Source organism: Perca flavescens, chromosome 15 (assembly GCF_004354835.1).
Source record: "Perca flavescens isolate YP-PL-M2 chromosome 15, PFLA_1.0, whole genome shotgun sequence".
Classification (NCBI taxonomy): Eukaryota; Metazoa; Chordata; class Actinopteri; order Perciformes; family Percidae; genus Perca; species Perca flavescens.
This window is the reverse complement of record NC_041345.1, coordinates 25,803,910-25,826,214: the sequence shown is the minus strand read 5'-3', so window position 1 is coordinate 25,826,214 and position 22,305 is coordinate 25,803,910. Positions and strand designations below refer to the sequence as shown.

General features: G+C 41.6%; 1 protein-coding gene across 3 annotated transcripts in view; it reads right to left on the bottom strand.

Moving 5' to 3' along the window:
* Positions 1-22,305, bottom strand: part of septin12 (septin 12) — a 93,577-nt gene that overhangs the window by 8,989 nt on the left and 62,283 nt on the right. For all 3 annotated transcript variants that reach the window (XM_028599595.1, XM_028599596.1, XM_028599597.1), the window contains 3 exons: positions 13,815-14,204; positions 8,440-8,568; positions 1,376-1,457 (listed from right to left, as the gene is read on the bottom strand). In XM_028599595.1, the coding sequence (XP_028455396.1) occupies positions 1,376-1,457; positions 8,440-8,568; positions 13,815-14,204 (601 nt within the window). The remainder of the gene's footprint in view (positions 1-1,375; positions 1,458-8,439; positions 8,569-13,814; positions 14,205-22,305) is intronic.

The following is a 22,305-nucleotide window of genomic DNA, read 5'->3' as shown; positions in this document are numbered from 1 at the left end:
CTGTCACCCCAATTTTGAATCCTGCTGAAACTTGTCCGGTAGTGTAGTATATAGTTTAGAAGCCTTTATTGGTCATTTTCCACGGTGGAAAGTACCACTTAATGCTCCATATAGAGTTGCCAGATGTACGATAATTATTGTACTTGAAGGATCATTTTGCCCTCGGTACGATCAATAATGCCTAAAGTGCCTTTAAGCATTGGGGTCAGCCCTGTCTTCTTAGCCATATGAATTGGGTGAGTTGATACTGTGGGTTTTGTTTAATGCATTTTAATGTTTGTGTGTCTGTTGTCATCTACAGTATAATGGCCAGGGCTCCCTTAAAATTGTAATCTTTGTAATCTTAATTGGATTTACCTGGTTAAATAAAGTTAAAAAAAATACTAAATAGGACTTTGTTAGGGTTTCTGGAATACAGAGCCAACTAAACAACTAAGGCCTCACCCTCAAAAGGGTTAATCATTGAAGAGAATCACAGGATTCTATAGACCCAATACCTTCCAGGTAGGAAACGTCAGCGTCCCGGTCATACAATTTAATGGCGCTGAGCAAACAAGGATGAGGAACGACTGGCTATACTCTCATCTCCTTCATCTATAATGCACGTTTGATGCTTTCATATGTCCACACTTTGACTAACGTTAGCTCGGAGAGCTAATTTACCTTTTGGGCCACATGGTAAATAAAATGACACCAACCAAACTAGCAGTCAGTCCGACCGGCGCTAAGATGAGGCTGTTCCTAACACTAGATTAGGTTTAGCAAAGCCTGAAAATGACAACAGAAATAAACAAGTTTGACGATTTCACATATGTCCGCAACATAGATCAACAGCCAGTTGTCTACCCGGAAATGATTTTTAAGTGCATTTTGCCATGTGTAATGGGCAGGGGCGGGCCTAGAAGGGGGGCAAGGGGTGGCACTGCACCTCCCACCCCCCTGCCCCCAAAATCCATTGGGCTAGAGTGCTGTCAATCTGACAATTGTGATTTCCATTGGATCAGAGTAATGTCACTTTGCTGCCTGTTCTGCCAATCTTCCCACCCCTTGTCACATGACCAAATTAATCCATTTCCATGACGACTATCCAAAAATTCTGATACAATGGAACCAGCACTGGAATTGTTTTTTAAAAAGAGGCAGACTGAGCCTGCTGCATGTCGTTCCCCCTCTCTCTCCCCTTTCATGTCTTCAGCTGTCCTATAAAAATAAAGGCCTAAAATGCCACAAAAAAATCATCAAAAAAAGAAAGACTACATTTGTTGCTTTCTGGTTTGGATTCCAGTAACTGAACTTGAATATTCGCAAATACTAATGCAGCCATATCTGGAAAGCACCCTCTCCTTCTCTGCCCTCCATCCCTCCTACCACTCACCAGTTCTCGTTGTTGATTTGGTCCCCAAATCCTGGCGTGTCGATCACCGTCAGCTTCATCTTCATGCCCTTCTCCTCAATCACTAGACAGAGAAAGACAGAGGGGGTTACACGTGGCTCGAATTTACAATATTAAAAAGGGAAGTTCAAGAAACGTCCGACAGTTTTCCAATGAAAGGCACAGTAAAGACACGTAACTGTAACTATGTTTGGACACTGTTTTTGTTAATTTTCATATTTGTACCTTAACATTTAAATGTCCAATTAGTTTACAAAAGTGACTTTGATGAGAGAAAGCAATAAGAAGGCCTGGGCGACACTCAGGTGGCATGCAGTTTTAATGTGAGGAACAGAAGTACGGTCCCGGATGTGTTGACAGCACTGATGTTTATTTGGGCAAATTGTTAATACGGTTAATACCTCCCCCGCCCAAAAAAAAACAACTTCCAGATTGTTTCTACGTACACAGACTTTTAAAGACACCTGGTGCAAATTGACTCTTTCATTTAAGCATGTGCCTGTGTCCTACCCTAGTCCCATCTCATTGTTGAGCAGAAGCAGGTGATGATGTGTACTGAGGGGATCCCTGTGTGTGTTTGTGATTGGGATTAAAGTGCAGCATTAGTGTTGGCTTTAGTTGAGACTGGTTTAAAGTTAGGTTATGGCTATAGTGATATGCCTAAGGATGAGGGTTAGGATTGGCAATGGGAATGGTAAACCCTTGTGAGCACAGTAAAACAAACGTGTGATAATAATAATAATAATTATAATCACGGCGATACCTTCACTGAGTCAACGTAAGGAGTCTGTGCGTGTTTGAGGAAAGCCGAGCAGCAGAGTAAAGACTATCATTTGAGTCCATTGTCATTGTTGAGTAGGCACACTGGAATCTCCTATGAATGGAAAGCACGAGAGGAAACACCTGGAACCTTACCATTAAGATTTTCACTAACCTGCAATAAAGTACCACTTTGTGGCTGCTTATGGCAAGTTCCCACTACAGGGGCCATATTAAATAAACTTCATATCTTAAATCTTAAGTTGAGATGGGACGAGTCTACGATAGGATTTTTCCCAATTTGGTATTACAGAAGCAAATCCTAACTTACTTATGGACTCCTATCTTATCTTACGTCACCCTATACAATCTTAGTTTAGGACATTACTCTGCCTGGCATAATGTTACTGTGTGTAGGACGGACGATTTAACCTGCCAGTCCTCACTGATATAGAGGCATGTGTTACGTAGCTGGCCAGTGCAACGTTTAGCAGTCAGTCTTGAGAGCATCAAACTTAGCAGAAAACATAAATAAAAATGAGTTAGGACAGCTCAATGGTTATCCTAAAGTTAAGAAAGTTTATTTATGACCTTGGGAAGTTAGGATGCTTGTGTAAAACACTTTCAAACGACTGTTCATCTGTAATGGCTTTTGTCCTAAATCAGGTCCTAACCCTAATTACAACGGTTACCGACAAAAGCCCCATATCGGAGACAAATCAGAGGTGGTTCGGTGCCCGCGTGCACTCGCCTGAGTGCTGTGTGGAAACGGGTTAGTTTTATCGCTGATGTACATGATCGGGGTAAGGTAAACGGGGTGAATACCGATCCCTGATCAGTTAAAAAATGCCCTTACCGATACTGTGATCTGGATCGGGACATCCCTGGTAATTTATTAACAAAAAAAACATACCAGGGAATTACAATGAAACTAAATTAAATTGAGGCTAAATGACATCAAAGAAAAAAGCGGGCAACCTCACAGCAAGTTCCCAACCACTTTTCCTTTCTCCCCTCTAGTAAAGGCACTTTCACATCTCAGCCTCTCTAACTGGAACCTACCACATGCACAGGTATAGATGTATAGGGTGAGCTAAACTGAAAAAGCAACATTACCCCTCTGGATCCCTATTCTCCTCCCCCTTTAGAGTGGTATATCCAGACTTACACAGCAGTTCTCAATCTGCGTTTTCAGTGTATTACACATTTCAGTGTCATATTGTATTTGACACACACACACACACACACAAATACACGTTTTACTGGGTTTCTAATGGGTTTTACAGTTGCTGGAGGGTCACAACTGCTTTTCACTTCCCAAACGTTACTGGATTAACAGGCCTGAGACTCACTTTTGGGAAATGTTGAGGAGGTAGTAACTGGACCAGCTGGCTCACAGCTAAACACCACAGTCAGTAGTAGACAGACCGGTAGAGAGAGAGACAGGTACACTGAGCTAAACACCACAGTCAGTAGCAGACAGACAGGTAGAGAGAGAGAGAGAGAGAGAGAGAGAGAGAGAGAGAGAGAGAGAGAGAGAGCGAGAGAGGTGGGAGAAATGTGAAGCTGCTGGTAATTGCTCGGTAACCTTATCTTCGCTGTGGAGAATCCTACTCCCTAATTTCTCCAGTACCCACAGCATAACCAATATCTCCAGACCTTATCAATACTCTGTTTTTTTACTCCGGTAGAACCGCTCCCCGTTTAGAACCAGTTCCATTTAAAGGGAAATGCAGACCTAAGATCCAGTTTCAATCTGACAACGTGGAGCGGAGGCGAGCCTCACTTCCTCATCTCTTCATCACACCACTATGATTTCAGGAACATGCTCCCTGCACTGGGGTCCAGACCATGCTTCCTAATAGGGCTGCACAGTATATCGTTTTTTTTTTTTTTTTTTTATCGATATAGCGTTGATGTCACGACGATGACACAGCAAGATTGGAGACAGTATAGTAGAAATTGTGAAATGATAGAAAAGATCAGCAGAAAACAGCACACCTTTTTTTAGTGGTGCCTTTTATAATCAACTCAATGTTCAATTTGTTCAATAAAAGAAAGTCGGAAATGATTTCCTGTTATATGTTTGAAATTGAACAAGCAGTTTGTTGTATTTTAGCAGAACACTTAAAGCAGCAGAACTGAGAACACTTTAATATCTGTTCATTTATCACGAGTAATATCGTTATCGCGGTATTCAACGTTATCGCATATTTCCTTCATATCCTACCAGCTCTACTTCCTAATCATTTTAGAGAGGCCTTTGACTGTTGGTCTGTGGGCCATGTTAAGGTCTGGATGACGCTCTGAATTAGGGATGCACCGAATCCAGATTTTTGGGGGTTTGGCCGAATACCGAATCCACTGGTTAAGATTCTGCCCAATCCGAAACCAAATACCGAATCCTACTCCCATCCTCGGTCAATTAACACAGTTAACAGTGTTTGTTCGGTGTAGGGCTAGCAAAGTTGGTAATGGCCGTCTTTAGCTGTGACTGTCCTTCCTTTGCCTTACCTGAAGCTGCTGCATTTTGGCTGCTGTCTGTAGATTCCTTCATGCGCAACTCGTATTCTTTCGGATGTTTAATGCACAAATAATTTAACAGCGGCGGTGTTGTGTATTGTTTAGGGTGCTTGCCACCACGAGACATATCGCCATTGCAAATTGAACATGTAGCTCCACTTGAATCGCCTTCTTTTCACTGAAAGTACTGCCAAACAACACTTTTTCTGCTCACGAGTTCCATTTTCACTTTCTCACAGCCTACTGCATCGAACGGTCCACCTACGTAAACACCTTCCCGTAATCAACGCGGCGTCATTACGTCGACCAGCGTAGCGAGCGTAGGGTTCGGTGGAAAAACATTCTAAGGTTTGGCAGATACCGAACCTTGTAAAAAGGCCCAATATTCGGCAGAATCCAAAAACGAATGGCTAGGTTCCCATAAAAGTAGGATCCTTAGTGTCATTTTAAGACCCTTGCTCTAGCTTCACCATCAAGTCACTATTTCCACTTGTACACAGGAATTATGACAATCTAACACACCAACTGACTTGAACTCGCTAAGCACATCTGCCCCCCCCCCCCAGAGGAAGATTTGATTTTAATGACATCATGACCTTTCCTCTCGCTGCGGTAAGGCTCTGAGAAGAGCACGATCAGGGTTTGTTCTGTTCAACCCTTTCTTACCGTAGGGTGTTACCGATATTTGCCGGCTGGACTTAACTTGGTTTTGTTTGACTTGTTATAATAAGTGTCTATTTTTCGTTTGGAGTCCTTCCATCACATAATTCAATAGTTTCTATGAACAAAGTCTTTACTGGCTATATTAAAACGTATACATTATTATATTATATATAAGTCAAAAGTTTGAAATGGAAAGTGGGGAGGTACGACAGCATAAAGAGGGATGTTCAACAGGGATCAGAACAATGTGCTGGTAGTCTCGCATGTCCAGACCTTCCTCCACAGCGCTGCAGAGGAGGGTCCGGCTAGCCCACACGGCATTCCGGGATGGGAGAAAAACCTGCTCTGGTTTATTGGCTTTTCTTTAAACCAAAGGGTTGTTTTAGTCGTGCGAGAGAAAACTCAGATTGGACAGATAGTCTAGCTAGCTGTCTGGATTTACCCTGCAGAGATCTGAGGAGCAGTTAACCATAGTCCTCAGACATCGTCATAAAAGCTTTCATCATCCTATAAGAGTATGGACCTTTTTCACAGCAGACATTTTTACTTGTCATGGTAGGAAAAGCCCAGCTGAAATTGATAACCTTAACGATGGCTCCATTCCATCAAGTGTCCCAGTGAGCTTTTTCAGTGAGTCAGCATGCACAATACCAGGACCTCTCCTAAGTGGAATGCAGCCATCAGTAATGGTTTTGAATACACCTGTGCTTTTCCTAATATGACATGTCAACATGTCTGCTATGCAAAAGGTCTATTAGTTTGTGTGTGTACTCAGGCATATTAACCTATTACACATCCCCCTGTAGGTATAATAAACTTGTAACAGATCATCCTGTCCCTCTGGATAATCCTTTGGAGACTAAATAAAACATGTGAAGAAACGCGCAGTTTGCTTCTGAATCATGACCGTGACCATATTTAGGCATTTTGCTGCTATGCTGTGCTTTCAACAGCATACTCGAATAGTGACATTTATACCTGGACAGAGTTTTTCAGAGTATGCAGAGTGTAAATGTGACAAGCATTAAAATATACATATGTGAGAGTGCAGGAGAAGATGTTTATGGAGGACGTCCCGGTCTACAGCTTCACATTCCTTGAGTCACAGACGGGGGGAAAAAAAAGAGCATCTCCTCCAAAACAGACGCATAGTGTGTGTGTGAGAGATAAATGAGGTCTCATGTCTTTGGCCTGATGTTTTCTTTTAAAGCAGCGCACACACACACACACACACACACACACACACACACACACACACACACACACACACTTTGAGTGGCTGCTTCTGCTGACATTTATAAAAAAGCAGCTTTTTAGTCTGGCGTTCTTTTGACCACATTGTTGACCGACTGTATTCCTATGTATTTTATGCTTTTGTGTTTTACTTTGATTTACTGTGCTTTTATGATTATGGATTTGTTATAATATATTTATCTATTTGGCCTGTGAAGCACTTTGTGACTGTCTGTGATAAGTGCTGTACAAATAAACTTGACTTATTTACTTAATTACTTAAACACACACGCAAAACGCACACACAAACATGCAAATGGTACCGTCTTTCTAAACTATCTTTTTAATAAACTGTCCGTACACTTACAAAGTTCTCAATGCTTCAGTTTACATGTAAGGACCCTAATTATGCTACCGGGGAAGTGTGGTGATATTTTAAGCCTTGTTAGTGGTATAGAAATAGCAATTTCTTTTTACTTTTAGCCGTGCCCCGACGACTAGCGCTATAAGCTAATTAGCGGTTTGCGATAAAACTGCTCACATTCGATTAGCATGAAAACTGATCCCAGAGAACGCTCGAACTCGGACACATGTGTTATTAACCCCTAGGTTCATTTTGTGCCGGATTTTTCCTTTAAGTTAAATTAATTGTTACATCCTTAAAAGTTGAGTTGGTAACTTTTATAAAAACACATTTTTGATGAAACTGTACACTACACTAAACATTTGAGGCAAGACATAGGTAATCAATGTATAACAGAATCCTGAGTTTCCTAGTCCTAGTTTGATCGCAGTTCACGAGCAGTGATTGGCACTGTTAGAGACTTCTCAGCTCTGATTGGCTGTTTTCCTCCCTATCAGGATATAGTGGCAGATTTAGCAACTATTTTTAAGTTACATACTGAACCTTTAAGCTTTGTTAAGTTATTCTTTGAGGAAAATATGTGTTTCAGCTCAATTACAAAAATAAAGGTAGTGTCTGATAGCTTCTTTCTACAGGAGGATTTCTTTCTACAATGCAATACAAAACAAGACAATGTGGGTAAACTGGCCCTTTAAGGGACACAATATCCACCTGTGTTTAGTAGCACAGATGCCATATACACACATTGTGAAATACGTTTACTCTGGATTCATCCAAAAACCTTTTAAAGGTAGAAAAAAAACGTTGTTGTGAGCCGTCGCAGCACAAGCCACTTGTCACTTGTTCTTGGTCACGAGACAGCAAGTAAAAGGAAAAGGTAATATAAAAGTAGGATGTGAGTGCTGTGTCTCCTATTATATCATCAGTCGTAGCCTCTTCACACTCAACAAATGCAATCAGTTGGAATGAGGAAGACAGAGAGTACAGAAATACACACACACAAACATGAACACACACACACCCTAAAAAGCCAGAAAGGAACAAACCGACATATTATTATTGACAGACAAGGACGGCATGTCATGCCTTTAGGAACCTCAGGAATCATAATACATTCCCTGTGTGTGTGTGTGTGTGTGTGTGTGTGTGTGTGTGTGTGTGTGTTTTGTGTGAATTAAATCCATATACCATACCAATACCATTGCAATACCATGGATAGTGCCACTTGGCAAGGCATGCTAAAACACTTTTTGAACTACAGTGTTCAATGTAAAAAAAAAAAAGTATCTCAAAGTGAAACAGCCCAACGTGGTGTCATCAGAAAACACAGCGCTTTCAAGCCGGGGGTTCAGTTCCCAGTCGCCTATCTAGCAACTCTGACGGAGCTCTGTAGCGGCTAAAATCAACAAGCAACTGCCGCTCGGTTTTTAATCATTCCATCGCACCACATGTTTTTACTTTTTTACTTCTATTTTTAGGTATATTAAAGTTGTTATGGACTCACCGTGGCTGACTGAATGCAGTTTGACTGTTTTGGAGATCTTCTCTTCGCAGTTGGGCGTGCAGGACTTCCGGCTGACTTTGGACTTGAACAGAGTGTTGACCAGCGTGGACTTTCCCAAACCACTCTGACCTGCGCACGCACAAAACCAAAGAAACGTTATTGTTATTTGTCACATACAACTGCAGTACAACGTTGCGAATTTCAATATCTTTAACCCAACCTAAGCATCAGGAGCAGTGGACACATACACATACGCTCAATGGTGTTTTAAGCCCCCACCGTCGACTTCAAGGCAGCGCTGCGTCCGTCGACTTCAAGGCCCCTAACCCTAACCCTTAACCCTTCCATGCGAGCAACTTGCGGTTCTGTGTCTTGCTCAGAACACTTTGACATTTGGCCAGAGGAGGCCAGGATCGAACCGCCAATCTTGTGGGTGAAGGCCGACCCCTTTCTACATTTTTAGCCACATGCCAAGTGTGTGTAAGAGTGTCTTGCATTTATTTCTGCCACGTCTCCTTATCTGAAGAAGACAATAAAACCCCTGCCAACTACGGTTGGCTCCGTTGCCAACGGTAGTTCCGCCGTATGTCCTTCTTTTCGACCAGATGTCCGTCACCTTCCTCTTTCTTTGTGTTGGCGTTCTAAACTCCGGTGGATTCCTGAGGACTACGGTTAACTGCTCCTCAGATCTCTGCAGGGTAAATCCAGACAGCTTGCTAGACTATCTGTCCAATCTGACTAAAACTACCAAAACAAGTTCCTTCCCAAAGCGGTTTAGCAGAGGCACCGTTGCTTCGTCCGGCATTTAGCACCGCCCAAGACAATTGTGATTGGTTTAAAGAAATGCCAATAAACCAGAGCACGTTTTTCTCCCATCCCGGAATGCTGTGTGGACTAGCCAGACCCTCCTCTGCAGCTCTGTGGAGGAAGGTCTGTCTAAACCCCTTTGATTTGTTAAAAACACAGATAAAGCCAATTTCATTTCAAGTTTAACAGTAAGACTCAATATGTTGTTTAGATATGTTTTTATGTGACAGAGGGCCTTCAAAGTGGGGTTCTTTAAAACATATATGGCATTCTTTAAAAAAAAAAAAAAAAAAAAAAAAACCTTAATGACAAATGTTTATTCCAAGTCACATATAGGTATACTTTTAATGCTGTCTGTTAGTGTGTCCATATACAGTATTTTAAAGTAAACAGGCATCAGCCCTAAAAATATATTTATTGAAGTTATTGGAACACATCTCTAAGGTACAAATAATTAGATTACTGGAATTAGTATCAAGGGCAAGCTTCCTGTTTTCAATCAAACAGCAAGGGAAGTGTATATCATCGGTTTGTATGCGAGGCAGGAAAGAGCAGACAGCCTCAACTCTCAAAACCACTTCCTCCTCACAGAATCACACTTCCTCTTCCAATACGAAAAGCAAACTATATTATTGGCATTTCTCTAAAGCAATCACAATCGTCTTGGCCGGTGCTAAACTCCACAAGGTGCCTCTGCTAAATAGCCTCAGGAAGGAACTTGTTTTGGAGGAACATCTGTACGTTCAAAAGTAGTTTTAGTCGTGCAACAGAAAACTCAGATTGGACAGATAGTCTAGCTAGCTGTCTGCATTTACCCTGCAGGAGCAGTTAACCATAGTCCTCAGAAATCCACCGGAGGTTAGAACACCAACACAAAGAAAGAGGAAGGGGACGGACATTAGAGGTAGACCGATTAATCGGTACCGATAGTTGATTGGTGGAACTATCGTTATCGGCAAAAATCCATACCGATAGTTTTTCCTGGTCTGTAGCTGGAGCGGCTGAGAAGTGCGCGCTGTAATTCATTACACAGTACGCGAGAGCTGAGAAGGGTCTGCTGGCATCATGCGTTACAATAGTGGCCTCTAGAGGGTCTTTCTAGCCTTTACAGGTGATTTTCTATCCTGCCTGGAACTTGTGCCTTTTTTCGGGGTTGTTGAGCATTAAATCCAAACTGTTACATCCAAGATTTATCCACTTGATGTCCATAATTCATCACGTTTTCAGTCATTTCTGCCGCTAACTCCGTGCTACCCATAGACAGTAGGTGCTACCGACAAGGGAATCTCCCATGATGCCTTTGTTTAGGTTTTCAACCAATGGGAAGGCAGGTCCGTCACACATTACGCCTTATATGGGCATCCAAGTGAGAACGAGTATAGTGGGAAAGATAGATCCCTCCAGGTCAGAGATCGTCTGTTATTGTTCTAAACCGACAGTTTAACTGTTTTTATTTGTTATTTATTACTTTTTGTTTCAGTTTGAATGAATGTCTTTTATTGACTACAATATTTATATTTATTTCATTAGGCATGTTTTTTATTTTTATAATAAAGTTCAGCACTGTTTTACTTGGAGTGTCATGTTTGTTTTTATCCAGTATCAAGTCTAAATACTATCGGTCGATTAATCGGTTATCTGCAAATACGGCCCAACCTAGCTATCGGTATCGCTAAAATCCACTATTGGTCGACCTTTAACAGACATCGGCGAAAATACATGCATCCGGCAAAATTTCCTTTCCAATCCCGGAAGAGGAACGTCGTTACAGCAAGCATGTCCAGTTACCCTGCTGTGGAGCTGAACTGCACATACACACGGCATACCACACAGCACACAGAGTGTCTTTTCAAACACAATGTAATTGTAGATGTAGGACACGTTTCCTCTAAGGGAAAAGGGAAAACACAAAGAACTGTTGTGAAATCCTGTGACATTTTGGTGACCTGGTGGCCATCATGTGAGCCTAACTGCAAGCTCGCCACAGTGGTGAGCTTTGCTGAGTGGCTCTGATAGAAGCAGACCTCTCTGTGGAGCTCTGTGATTGGCCAAAGCACAGCAGGGTGGCTGGTCTGAATCGGAGAGGATTTTAGCAGTTGGCTAACACCGCACACACACACACACACACACACACACACACACACACACACACACACACACACACACACACACACACACACAGTCTTACGTCTTACTATCTTTGTGGAAACCCATCATTGACATAATGCATTCCCTAGCCCCTTACCCTAACCTTAACCATCACAACTAAATGCCTAACCTTAACCCTTACCCTAACCATAACCTAATTCTATCCCTAATCCTAAAACCAAGCCTTAACCCTCAAACTGCCCTTTAATATTGTGGGGTCCAGGATTTTGGCCCCACAAAGCTGTCCAGACCCCACAAGTATACTGTATTGCCGGTTTTTGGACCCCACGAATGTAGTTAAACGAGAACACACACACACACACACACACACACACACACACACACTCCGACATGACCAACAGTGAGTGGACTATCATTCTAAACTTGCCAAGTGTGCAGTACTATTTTTAGTCATCCAATAAAAAGAAATAAAAACAAACAATGTGAAAACAAAAGTGGCACAATTAAAAAAACTTGCCACTTTTTATATGGATGTCCAATCAGTGTTGATGGTAAATGTAGTTTAGAAATTGCGTGCTACATTGACTGAGAAAGCTGCAATTTGCAGCTGCAAAATCTGTTGTTCTTCGGGCATCCGGTGCCGTCATTTGACATGACGGTGACGTAGTTGGGGGCCAGGAGGAACTACACGCTATTTTAGCTTAGATTAGTCCTCCGTGTAGCCAGGGGGCATGCTCTACATGCAGCTCACAAACTAACTTTTTGTTTGTTCTCGTCACTTGTATTCCAAACTGTAACGGCTCCCTGATCAGACAGCTGCACGCATGCATGAACGCACGTCAGTTTTGTGTGCAATACATTAGCACAATGATGATGTAACTTTGATAACAAAGCAAGTGCTGTTTGTGAGCAGTGTCCGAAATTAACTTTCTGACTCACCGGCCAAGTTGGCTGGTAGCCAAGCATATTTTATACCGGCCAAAATATAGAATTTTCTTTTTTTTTGTAACGTACATCACAAAACTCTGTGGTTGGGGTTGCAAGTCCTGCTGGTATAGGGATGTTAATCATAAACCGTTTAACCGTAAATCAACAATAAGAATTTTGACCGATTAATACTATCGATTAAACAGTTAAACAATATTATTAAGCCCTTGTGTCGTCCTCCCGTCGACCATGCTGGGTCAAAATTTCAAATGAAAACTTTTTTCAATGTTTTGGTCGTCTTTTTCAACACTTTTGATGCTCCCCTCCACCCCTCCCCCCGATGTTTTTGTCACTTTTTCCATCATTTATGTCACGTTTTTCAACGTTCTTTTATGATTTTTTCCCCCCCAAATGCTATAAATTTGAATTAAACACCCAAATTCAATAAAAGTAGTCAACTGATCATTTATTTTACTTGTAAAAAGCGTTGTTAGGAACCCTCCACGTTACTTTTTTTGTGATATAGAAACTTTTGCACGATAAAAGAAAAGGCTATCCAATCTATTTATTAACTGCTATTTGTCCATAGATACACAGAGTGCGAAAAGTGTGTCTGAGCCTCTCTGGCGGGTGAACTGGGACTCAGTTTCCTGCTTGTTGGTTAACGGTTAATGATCGGTTAAAATTTAATTTCATCATGCTTCCTTTTAGAAAGCTGGCTGACTCCAACCAAAAATCACCACATACTGGCTAATGAACTAGCCATCAGTAAACATAAGCCATCAGTAAACAGAAATGAAGTGGTGGCTGGCATTCCGGTATGTAAATGTGTCAGTGTATATTTTTGTGTGTGTGTGTGTGTGTGTGTGTGTGTGTGTGTGTGTTTGTGTGCGCCTGTGTGTGGACTTACAAATACTCTCAAAACACAGACATCTGAAGCTAGTATGACTGAAGCAAGTTTGTGTGTTTCTGAACGACTTCACAAGCTATACAATTTTCACTGTGTGTGTGTGTGTGTGCGTGTGTGTGTGTGTGTGTGTGTGTGTGTGACGCTCCAATGTGCAGACAGCAGAGGAACAGAAAGAAGAAGAAAGTAGCTGCAGCTTCACCAAAATGAAGACTGAACAACAGAACTATTTTGTTACAAACATTTATATATATATATTTTTTTTTTTTATAATTACATCTTCTTTGTTTTAATCTTTGCTATAAGCTAAGGTCCGGAAAACTATATAATACTGCACTATTGTCAATTTTATGTTCATGAAAGAAAAAAATTATACAATTATACAATATATAATGATAATAAAGAGGCGTGGTTTACTTCATGTGTTATTACATTATGTGTCACATGACAGTGCTTGAACTGGGATTCATTCAAAACTTTTATGTATTTGGAAAAGCAATAATTCAATAAATGTTGTGTATGTAAATTTGACTGAAGGAGGCAATTATTTCTGACACGAATAATTGGACAGCAAAATTTGAAATTGTTACAGCTCTATCTGGCGACCCTGTGTGGTGAGACTCACCGACCACCATGATGTTGAACTCCAGGCCGACCTTCATGGTCTTGCGCCTCATCTGGTCCAGCACTGCCTCGATGCCCACGTAGCCAAACAGGTCAGTGCCTCGGATGAAGCTCATCTGCAGGCCTGGTCCTGACTGGCACAGCTCCACCTTCACCTCTGCCTCAAGCTCCATCTCCATCTCCTTCTTCATTTCTCCTTCCTCCATTCCCTTCTCCTCCGGCTCTGTACGAACCTCTTCTACATCTGGCACGGAATTCTGGGTGTTCATGCCGGCTGCTTTTTCTCGGCACTTGCCCTCATCTTCTTGCTCTTGTCCCATGATGCCCCTCTCCTTCTCCTCACTCTCCTCCATTGGGCTGAGCGGGTCTGTCTCCAGCTCTCCCGCAGTTTCTGTGGGTTAAGATAGAGACGATGGTCAGAGAGACATTACGCTACTGATTTGGCTTTCTGGAGGTTCAAGCTTGCATTTTTGGATTGCAGCAGCTGACAGTTTTGCATTCTGCAACAATAATCACAGTTTTCTATGGCGGACACCCTATGTAATGAAGAAAATGTTTCTAAAAGTACCCCAATCTCTCTACAGATCTCTCTACACAAACAGAAATGTAAAAATGATTATTTGTGGTTTTACAACAATCACACACACACACACACACACACACACACACACACACACACACACACACACACACATTCACACACACTGTATGGTTCTCCAAGGCTAACACAAGCATGTTCACACACAAACACGTTGTAGGACTTAGCTGGTCCATATGTAACCCTTCTTATATCTCTGTGTGTGTTTGTGTAGTCTGGTCTGTGCTGTAAGAGGATTGCATGGCACCGACGATCCCCCTGAGAACTTGTGGCTGTGTGTGCGTGCGTGCATGTGTGTGTGCGTGCATGCGTGCGTGCATGCGTGCGTGCGGACATACAAATACTCTCAAATGCAATTATGACACAGTCGTCTGCAACTGGTACGACTGAAGCATGTTTGTGTGTTTCTGAATGACTTAACAAGCTATAGCATTTTACAGGTCCTTACTCTCACAGCACACACACACACACACATGCGCGCACACATGCCCAAACACACAGAGGCTGTTGGTTAGTGTGTGGTTAGTCCACTCCACATGATTTAATCAGCTATAAATATCCAACTGTACATCCACTGGAACGGAACTAATCCCCACGAATCAGGACAGAGAAGGGCAGAGACACAGAAACACTAGCGCTGTCAGTTAAACGCGTTAACGGCACTAACACAAACCCATTTTAAGGGCATACATTTTTTTAAGCGCGAGATTAGCGTTCTTTTTGGCTTAGCAAACTTTGTAGTTTTTTTTCACATGCTGTTGCAACAACTAGTAACGTTAGAAAAACTACAACACCACACCGGATCTGGAAAAAAAACAATGGGCACGCCGCACACACAGCCGGCCAAAGTGTAGTAGGCTAACATTACGTTTTGAGCGGATGGCGAGTGCAAGACGCCGAAATGGATGCCAACAAGATTCTGAATGGAAAGTTTACTTTTAAAAAGTTGCCAAATGGCTCCATTGACAAGACCAAAGTGATCTGTGTGTTTTGTCATTGTGAACTGAGCTATCGTCGCAGCACGTCCAGTCTGAAATACCACTTGATGGCCGAGCACACAGCTGATGCAAATTCTCCGCTCCCCCCTTGTCAAAGCCAGGCGACAAAAGCACAAAGCAAGCCGATCCACTTTTCCATGTTGATAAGAGCATTAAAATGAGAAAAAAAAATAATGGGACAAAAACAAATCAAGGGACATTTAGAATAGATAAAAATGTGTGATTAATTGAGATTAACTTATGACATTAATGCGATTAATCGCGATTAAATATTTTAATCGTTTGACAGCACTAAGAAAAACACAAGGTTTTTTTTTTATGCATCATTACATGTTACGCTCTACTAAAGCTGGAAGTGTTTAACTACTAAAAATAATATGAATTTTGCACAAATGGAAATGTATTTGCTGAATTAATAATGAGGTTTACCACGAAAGGATGGTCTAACAAAAAGATGCAGTTGGTTGTATTATTGGAAATGTAGGAAGTGTTTTTGTAGACCACTAGGGGTTAAAAGTCAAAATATCTTTGGCTTCTTCTACATATATTTGGACCATTGTTGAATTAATGTGTCTCTTGTGAGTCCCCCCAACTTTATGAGTGTCCGTTTACATGGACCTGTATCACACACTTTGAGATGAACTTGGAGAAACACTGACGCTTTTGGGACAGAGCTGTTCATCGGAGGCATACCTCCATTAATTCTTACCCAGGTATGCGGCATCAATTAGTTTATTCTGTAAATATTTAAAGCAACACCAAAGCACTTTTCCTCTTTGGTCCCCCTACAGGTTGGAAGCGGAATTGTCCATTACTGCTGTCTCATTCAAACTACAGATCCGCTACCTGATCTGGCAAACTTGCAATGTGTGGTTATAGCGGATAGAGAGCTGCAAAGCGAATGCAGAAGTGCCGCTCACCCGTTATGAGTTGATGAACTACTGAAACGATTTTGGAAACATTATTTTAAGGTACAAAAGAATCTTTGGCGTTGCTTCAAAATGCTCACCAAGAAAAAACAAGTTGCACAGTAGTTAGTTTATCTAATTTAAAATATTATAAATATAGTATATTATATCATAGTTCAGTTTTACTCATTTCCTCATTCGTTTGTCTCTCAGTGATGTAGGCTTACATTTCCTAAACTGTATAATGTTACACTAAATGCAATGAAAGATGTGATACAATATATTTGGCTAATAAAATTAACAGTAAATATGTGGCTCAATATGTAACTGTAAAGACAAGAGCACAAAAAAAAAATGTGGAGACACAGAGACATGTAGAGGACAAAGTAGCCCATGGAGTTACTGGTGAGTAGCGATGCATGTGAAAAGCAAAGTGTGTCCAACCACAGGAGAAAGAATCAACCCCAGGCAGTGTTTGCTCAGGGCGGCAGAAATACAAAAGAAAGGCAAGAAAGAGAGGGACAGAAGGAGACTGGCTTTTCCTTCTCATATTGATTCATATACTAAAACATGATTTATCACAAACATGTAGAAGTTTGTGATATTGCAGGTAATGTCAAGGACCGTTCAACCGTATAGGTGAGAATACAGCCAACCATACCCCCCTCCTTCTCTGACAAGTGCAATGATTTCATTGTACCATTTGGTTTGCAATTTAATTGAACTAAATTGTGTTTTAAAGAAGCCAAGTTAAATATTATGGAAATATTATTATCTAGAGCTATGCTTCTTTTTAGTTTCTGTTGTTCTAAAGAAAACTTTGCCTAAACTGAGTTTTTACACACACAAGGCAAAAAATGTAACTTGTACATGTCATTAGGCTTTCTGAATAAAACTGGTAGATATACAGTACAACACTGCTGAGAGAAATATCACAGGAATATTTTTAAATATTGTAGTTATGTTAGAATTTACATACAAGAATCCAAGTATGTACGTATGCATTTTTGGGATATTATAAGAATAACATACAGGGCCTGAAATGATAAGGTCAACTAGGGCTCCAGATTGTCTTGTTTCTGTACTTGATACTGCTTTAGTGTTTTCATGCTTTTTTAATTGCCAAAAAAAACGAGCAGCCCGCTGTAACCAGCTGGCCAGTTAGCTTGCTTGCCAATTCCACCATGCTTTCCTGCTACAGTGGTTACAGAATATTAGCCAAACACATTTGTCACTCATTCTGGTGTTAGTTTTCCTATTCTCTGACAAGTGTGTGTGTGGATTAAACATTAAGTTGTTAAATTTGACTCTATAGTGGCTGGCCGGCTTGCTAGCTAGCTAGCTAGCTAGCTAGCTCGCTAGCTTGCTATCTAGGGGCCTCAGTTCTCAGTTTAGAACAGGGGTCAGGAGCCTTAGGCACGCATGAAGGTAGCTTAACCAATGGCACACTAGCAACAAGTGTGCAAGAGAGTTTTTTGAAAAGTGCCCTCTCATCCGCATGCATAATGACCTCTTCCACAGCCATTGGCAGGAGCACAGCCTGTTATTTACGGTAGTTTGATTGATTTGTTCCCCATCTCCGCAAAGACCCGCCCTACTCTGCCTCTGATTGGTTAGTACTCGTTGCCTTCTTTACAGAATGCGGCGCAAAGAGAAAAAAATAACACTGCCTGAGCGGCTGGGTAGATGATGGCAGGCCAAATGCTGATATGGCCCACTGATTAACAAGAACCTTTTAAATAAAAAGGTTGCCAACCCCTTGTCTAGAACCAACCACGTTGCAGAGGAAGAGAGGCCTAATGTTACGGTCTTTAAATTAAGTTTTACGGTATAGGACATTATTTTAGGGCTTATTTTGTAATGTGTAGATATGTAGATTTTATTAAAAGACAAGTTTCTGTAGATATAAATATACCTATTCAAGTTGTTATGTCTCATACATTTGCCCTCTTATGGACATAATGCGCGAAAATAAATATTCCAGTATAGTAAGAACCTGAGGGAGGGACCTGATGACATACAGATGAAAAATGAGGAGAGCCTTCTGTGTGTGCCCACTTGACTTTGATCGTTTGCTTCCTTTACTCACGTCTGTTAGGGTGCTGACCATTGCCAACGGTGCGGGACACATTTCAACAACTAAGGCGACCGGGCACTGTCAGACCAACTTTGGCCGGCCGTCTTGTTGTTGTGTCAAGGCTTTAAGTCATATTCCAAGTTTTCCTTGCGGTTTCTTTTAACAAAACACTATGTAACTTTCAGCAGCAGCTGTAGTTCCAACGAGACAACCTGTAGGGGGACCGAAGTGGCGGGTAGCGCGAGCTGTAGTTCCAACGAGACAACCTGTAGGGGGACCGAAGCGGGAAAAGTTACATAGTGTTGCTTTAACATTTGCAGTTGCAAACCAATTTCCCCAAATGTGTCAACAACATTGGTTATGAATTAGAATGTTTTTGCACTGATCCACATGGAACTACACTGAAAAATTCCATTCAGTATGATTGCAGAGGGGGCAAATGTTGCAACCTCACAATATAACATGTTCTAACCCGATGTTTCCCCAACGTCATCTGCCAAACACTTGTCTAAACAATGTCATGACGAAGATCTGATGATGACAAAGAAGCAGTTCACCTACAGGAACCCAGCAGCAACGGCCTCACCTGCTGTGTTCTTTAGAGGTGTTAATGCTCTCATGAATATTAAAATTTGAACCTGGAATTGGTTAAGTAAGGGGGAGGCCATCAGCCATCACATGTTGGAACATTTGGTCTGAGAGAAGGACTGTCCTCTCGAAACAATTGACACAATGTTTGCATTTACCAAATGGTTTAAAAAAGGCACAGTGGTATGCCATCATTCATCACACCACACCGGGATGGGATCAGCAGGATGATTATGGTTTTACCAGAGAGAAATTTGCATTGACTGCAATATTCATGTATTATCCCCATCAACACTCTGATAAGAGAAACAATCACTATTTAAAAGCATGATCTAAAGCCATAATGGCATTGCTGAAACACCATCAGGAGTGATGAGAAACATGGTGGATGAGCATGGATAATACTCTGATCCCCATCATTTCATTCGGTTGCTGTCTGAACGGGGCTTTGGTCTGACTCCCTACCACGACATGCCCAAGCCAAACTCACTCCGGTCTTGTCACTGACGGACCATGACAGCTCAGGTGTCTACTCTACCCAAGGCCTTTTTAGTCATGTTCAGTTTTAAATGTGTGTTTGAAACAAACTATTTTGTATGTGTCACCCGACATATACCCCAGGTGTGGTCCGCTCGAGAAAAGTGGAGGGAGTAGCTGTGTGATGAAATGAAAAAGAGAGCTTCAGAGAAAAGCCAGAAAGTTTCAAAATATAGACACGGCAAAATTGTCGGTGTGATTGCGTTTAAGTTGTTGTGACAATCTGAGAAGCACTTTGTTTGAAGCAGACTGAGACATTTTAGTCAGACACTCTACAATGACGTGCCCCGGCCAAGCCCAGCTTTACTCAAGCATCGTCGATGACAGACCGTGATAGCTTTGGTGTGAACCCAAACTATGCCAACTGAATTCTTCAGGGCTTTTTAAGTCCTATTCAGCTTGACCTGGAACTGAGTGGAGTTCCAAATGGGTAGAACATTTCACAGAAGACAGATAAGCAATTAGAGTTTGAGATGAGGATAAACTCTGAAGAAGACAGAATTAGTACTGAGCTGGCCGAAGCTCACTACAATTCATTTATGAAGCATGGATCTACACCTCCACAAGTATAGAGCGGCATGGCTTACGCTGCTTTCACAGATACAAAGTAGCAGGGAGTCTCTGGCCTCTCATAAATCTGTAGCTCTGTGGGTGAATTGTGTTCATCATGTAATTTACACACTCTCCGACGGGTCGTTTTGTGACGTAGCCGTAGTAGTTCATTTGTTTCTTAAGATCACAATATTTTTTCCGTTTGTAGTCTCTCTTTTTACACATGGTATGCATGGATGAAACTATTTTAATACATGCCGCATCTGTGTCCATCAAAACGAGCATCAGGAGAAATATGCATAAAGTCAAGCTTCTCTCAACTTTACTATTTAACGCCGCCGTTCTAAGTAATGACAACAACACATCCGCATGACGCAAGCCTTCCCGTAATCGCGCACGCGGCCCCACCCCTCCTCCACACAGTTGCTAGTAGCCAAGGAGGACACGGACTCTTCACTTCACTCAAATTTTTGTGCGCGAAAGTCACCAGACGCCACAATCTTCTGAACCTACAGTAGTCATCCTGAGAAATCCAGAGAGAGTTGTGTGGAGCTGATAGTCTTAATTATCTTTGTAGCAACTCATTTGGCAATGGCTTGAATGTAATGGACGTTCATTAATAATAAAAAAAAAGGTTATGCACTAAAGCTTTCTTTGCAGCTCAGTGGACGCCGCTGTTCCCTGTATATAAAAACAATGACCAATAAAACTTCTGATTACTACTAAAACTATCCTAATTTCCTCAAACAACACAGTTGACAGCACACAAAACCGTCATAGTGATCAAAGACAAAAGGAACAGAAATAGAGTGTACAGAGACGTCTTTTAGGGTGCAACACCTTTGACCCCAAAAAAATATGGCAACCAGATAACTCATCTGATCTAGAATTGAGAGTTGTTAAACAACCTGCTGGGTTTTGTTTCTGTTTCTTCACATTTTGTCTATTTTAATATTAGTTTGTGGTCTGTATTGACCTAAATTAAGTTATATATATATATATAAATTAAGGGTTACTTCTATTTATCTTTGAAAAAAGACCCAGTGAGAATGCAAATGTCTGAATCGGTCGAACACGATAGTAAACTGAATGGTCGGTCCAGACATCTGATGACATCACTTTGGGCTGTAAGAAAATGTAATGCTCATTTCTCACAGTTTTCTGATGTTTTATAGACCGCATGATTACTTGATTGATCAAGGAAGAAATCGGCAAACGAATAAATAACGAAAACAATTGTTAGTTGCAGCCTTACTGTATTTATTATGTAATATATGGGGAAAGTATATATGAGGGAAAATACCGTCATAAAGAGTCCGTAAGGGTCTGAAAATAACAGCAGGTACGCGTGATAGATCGTCTAGAAATACATAAATGAATAAAAACATCAAGATATATAATACATAATGCATAAATACAGATTTTTTTTATTAGTGTACTAATATGCAGTTTTGTGACATATGGAACACAAAGAGTAGTATATGGACAAGTGAGCGAAGCAGTTCATTGACAATGTGCTTGGTATTCATACACCACAGCATACATGAGTTTCCAAAACTTAAACACCTTGTCAACAAAAGCAGCACTTCTAGCACTTTCTGAATCTTGCAAGCCTTTTTTTGAGACTGACATTTAGGATCTCTGATTTAACAGTTAGTAAGAAGCCAGCCGAGGCCTAGCAACCCTCCCACCCCCCATCCTGACCGCCAAAGTGGACCAGTCCTGTCAGCTTTCATTGTTAGCCCAGGGGGACTGAGCGTACCCCACCGATTCCCATGGGGGATGAGAGACACACACACACACACACACACACACACACAAAATCCTACCTTCTCTCATTCACTAAAGCCAGTTGTATGCTTCCTTGGTTGGAAGTGAAGGGGGCTCTCTGAAAAGAAGAACTGCCTCTGCTTTCTAAACTCCTCTTTCTGCAAAGTTTGTCCGCCGCAGCCGTGATGGTCTCGGTCAGTATCTCTCTCCCTCTCTCTGGTTCTCCCTGATCAGGAGGAGTGTGGGGAGTGGAGAAAGGGTGAGAGGCAAAAAAAAAAAAAAAAAAAAAAAAGAAGAGTGAGAGCGCGGGGGGCTGTTGGTGGCTAAAGGCAGCTCCTGGATCCATTCACATGCAAATGTCCCAAGAAGCTTCCACTAATCCCTGAGAGGAGAAGGACTACGCCTCCCCTCTCCCCCTCCCCCGTCAGAGTCATTTATCCAGCCACGGCCGAGCTGTCAGTCAG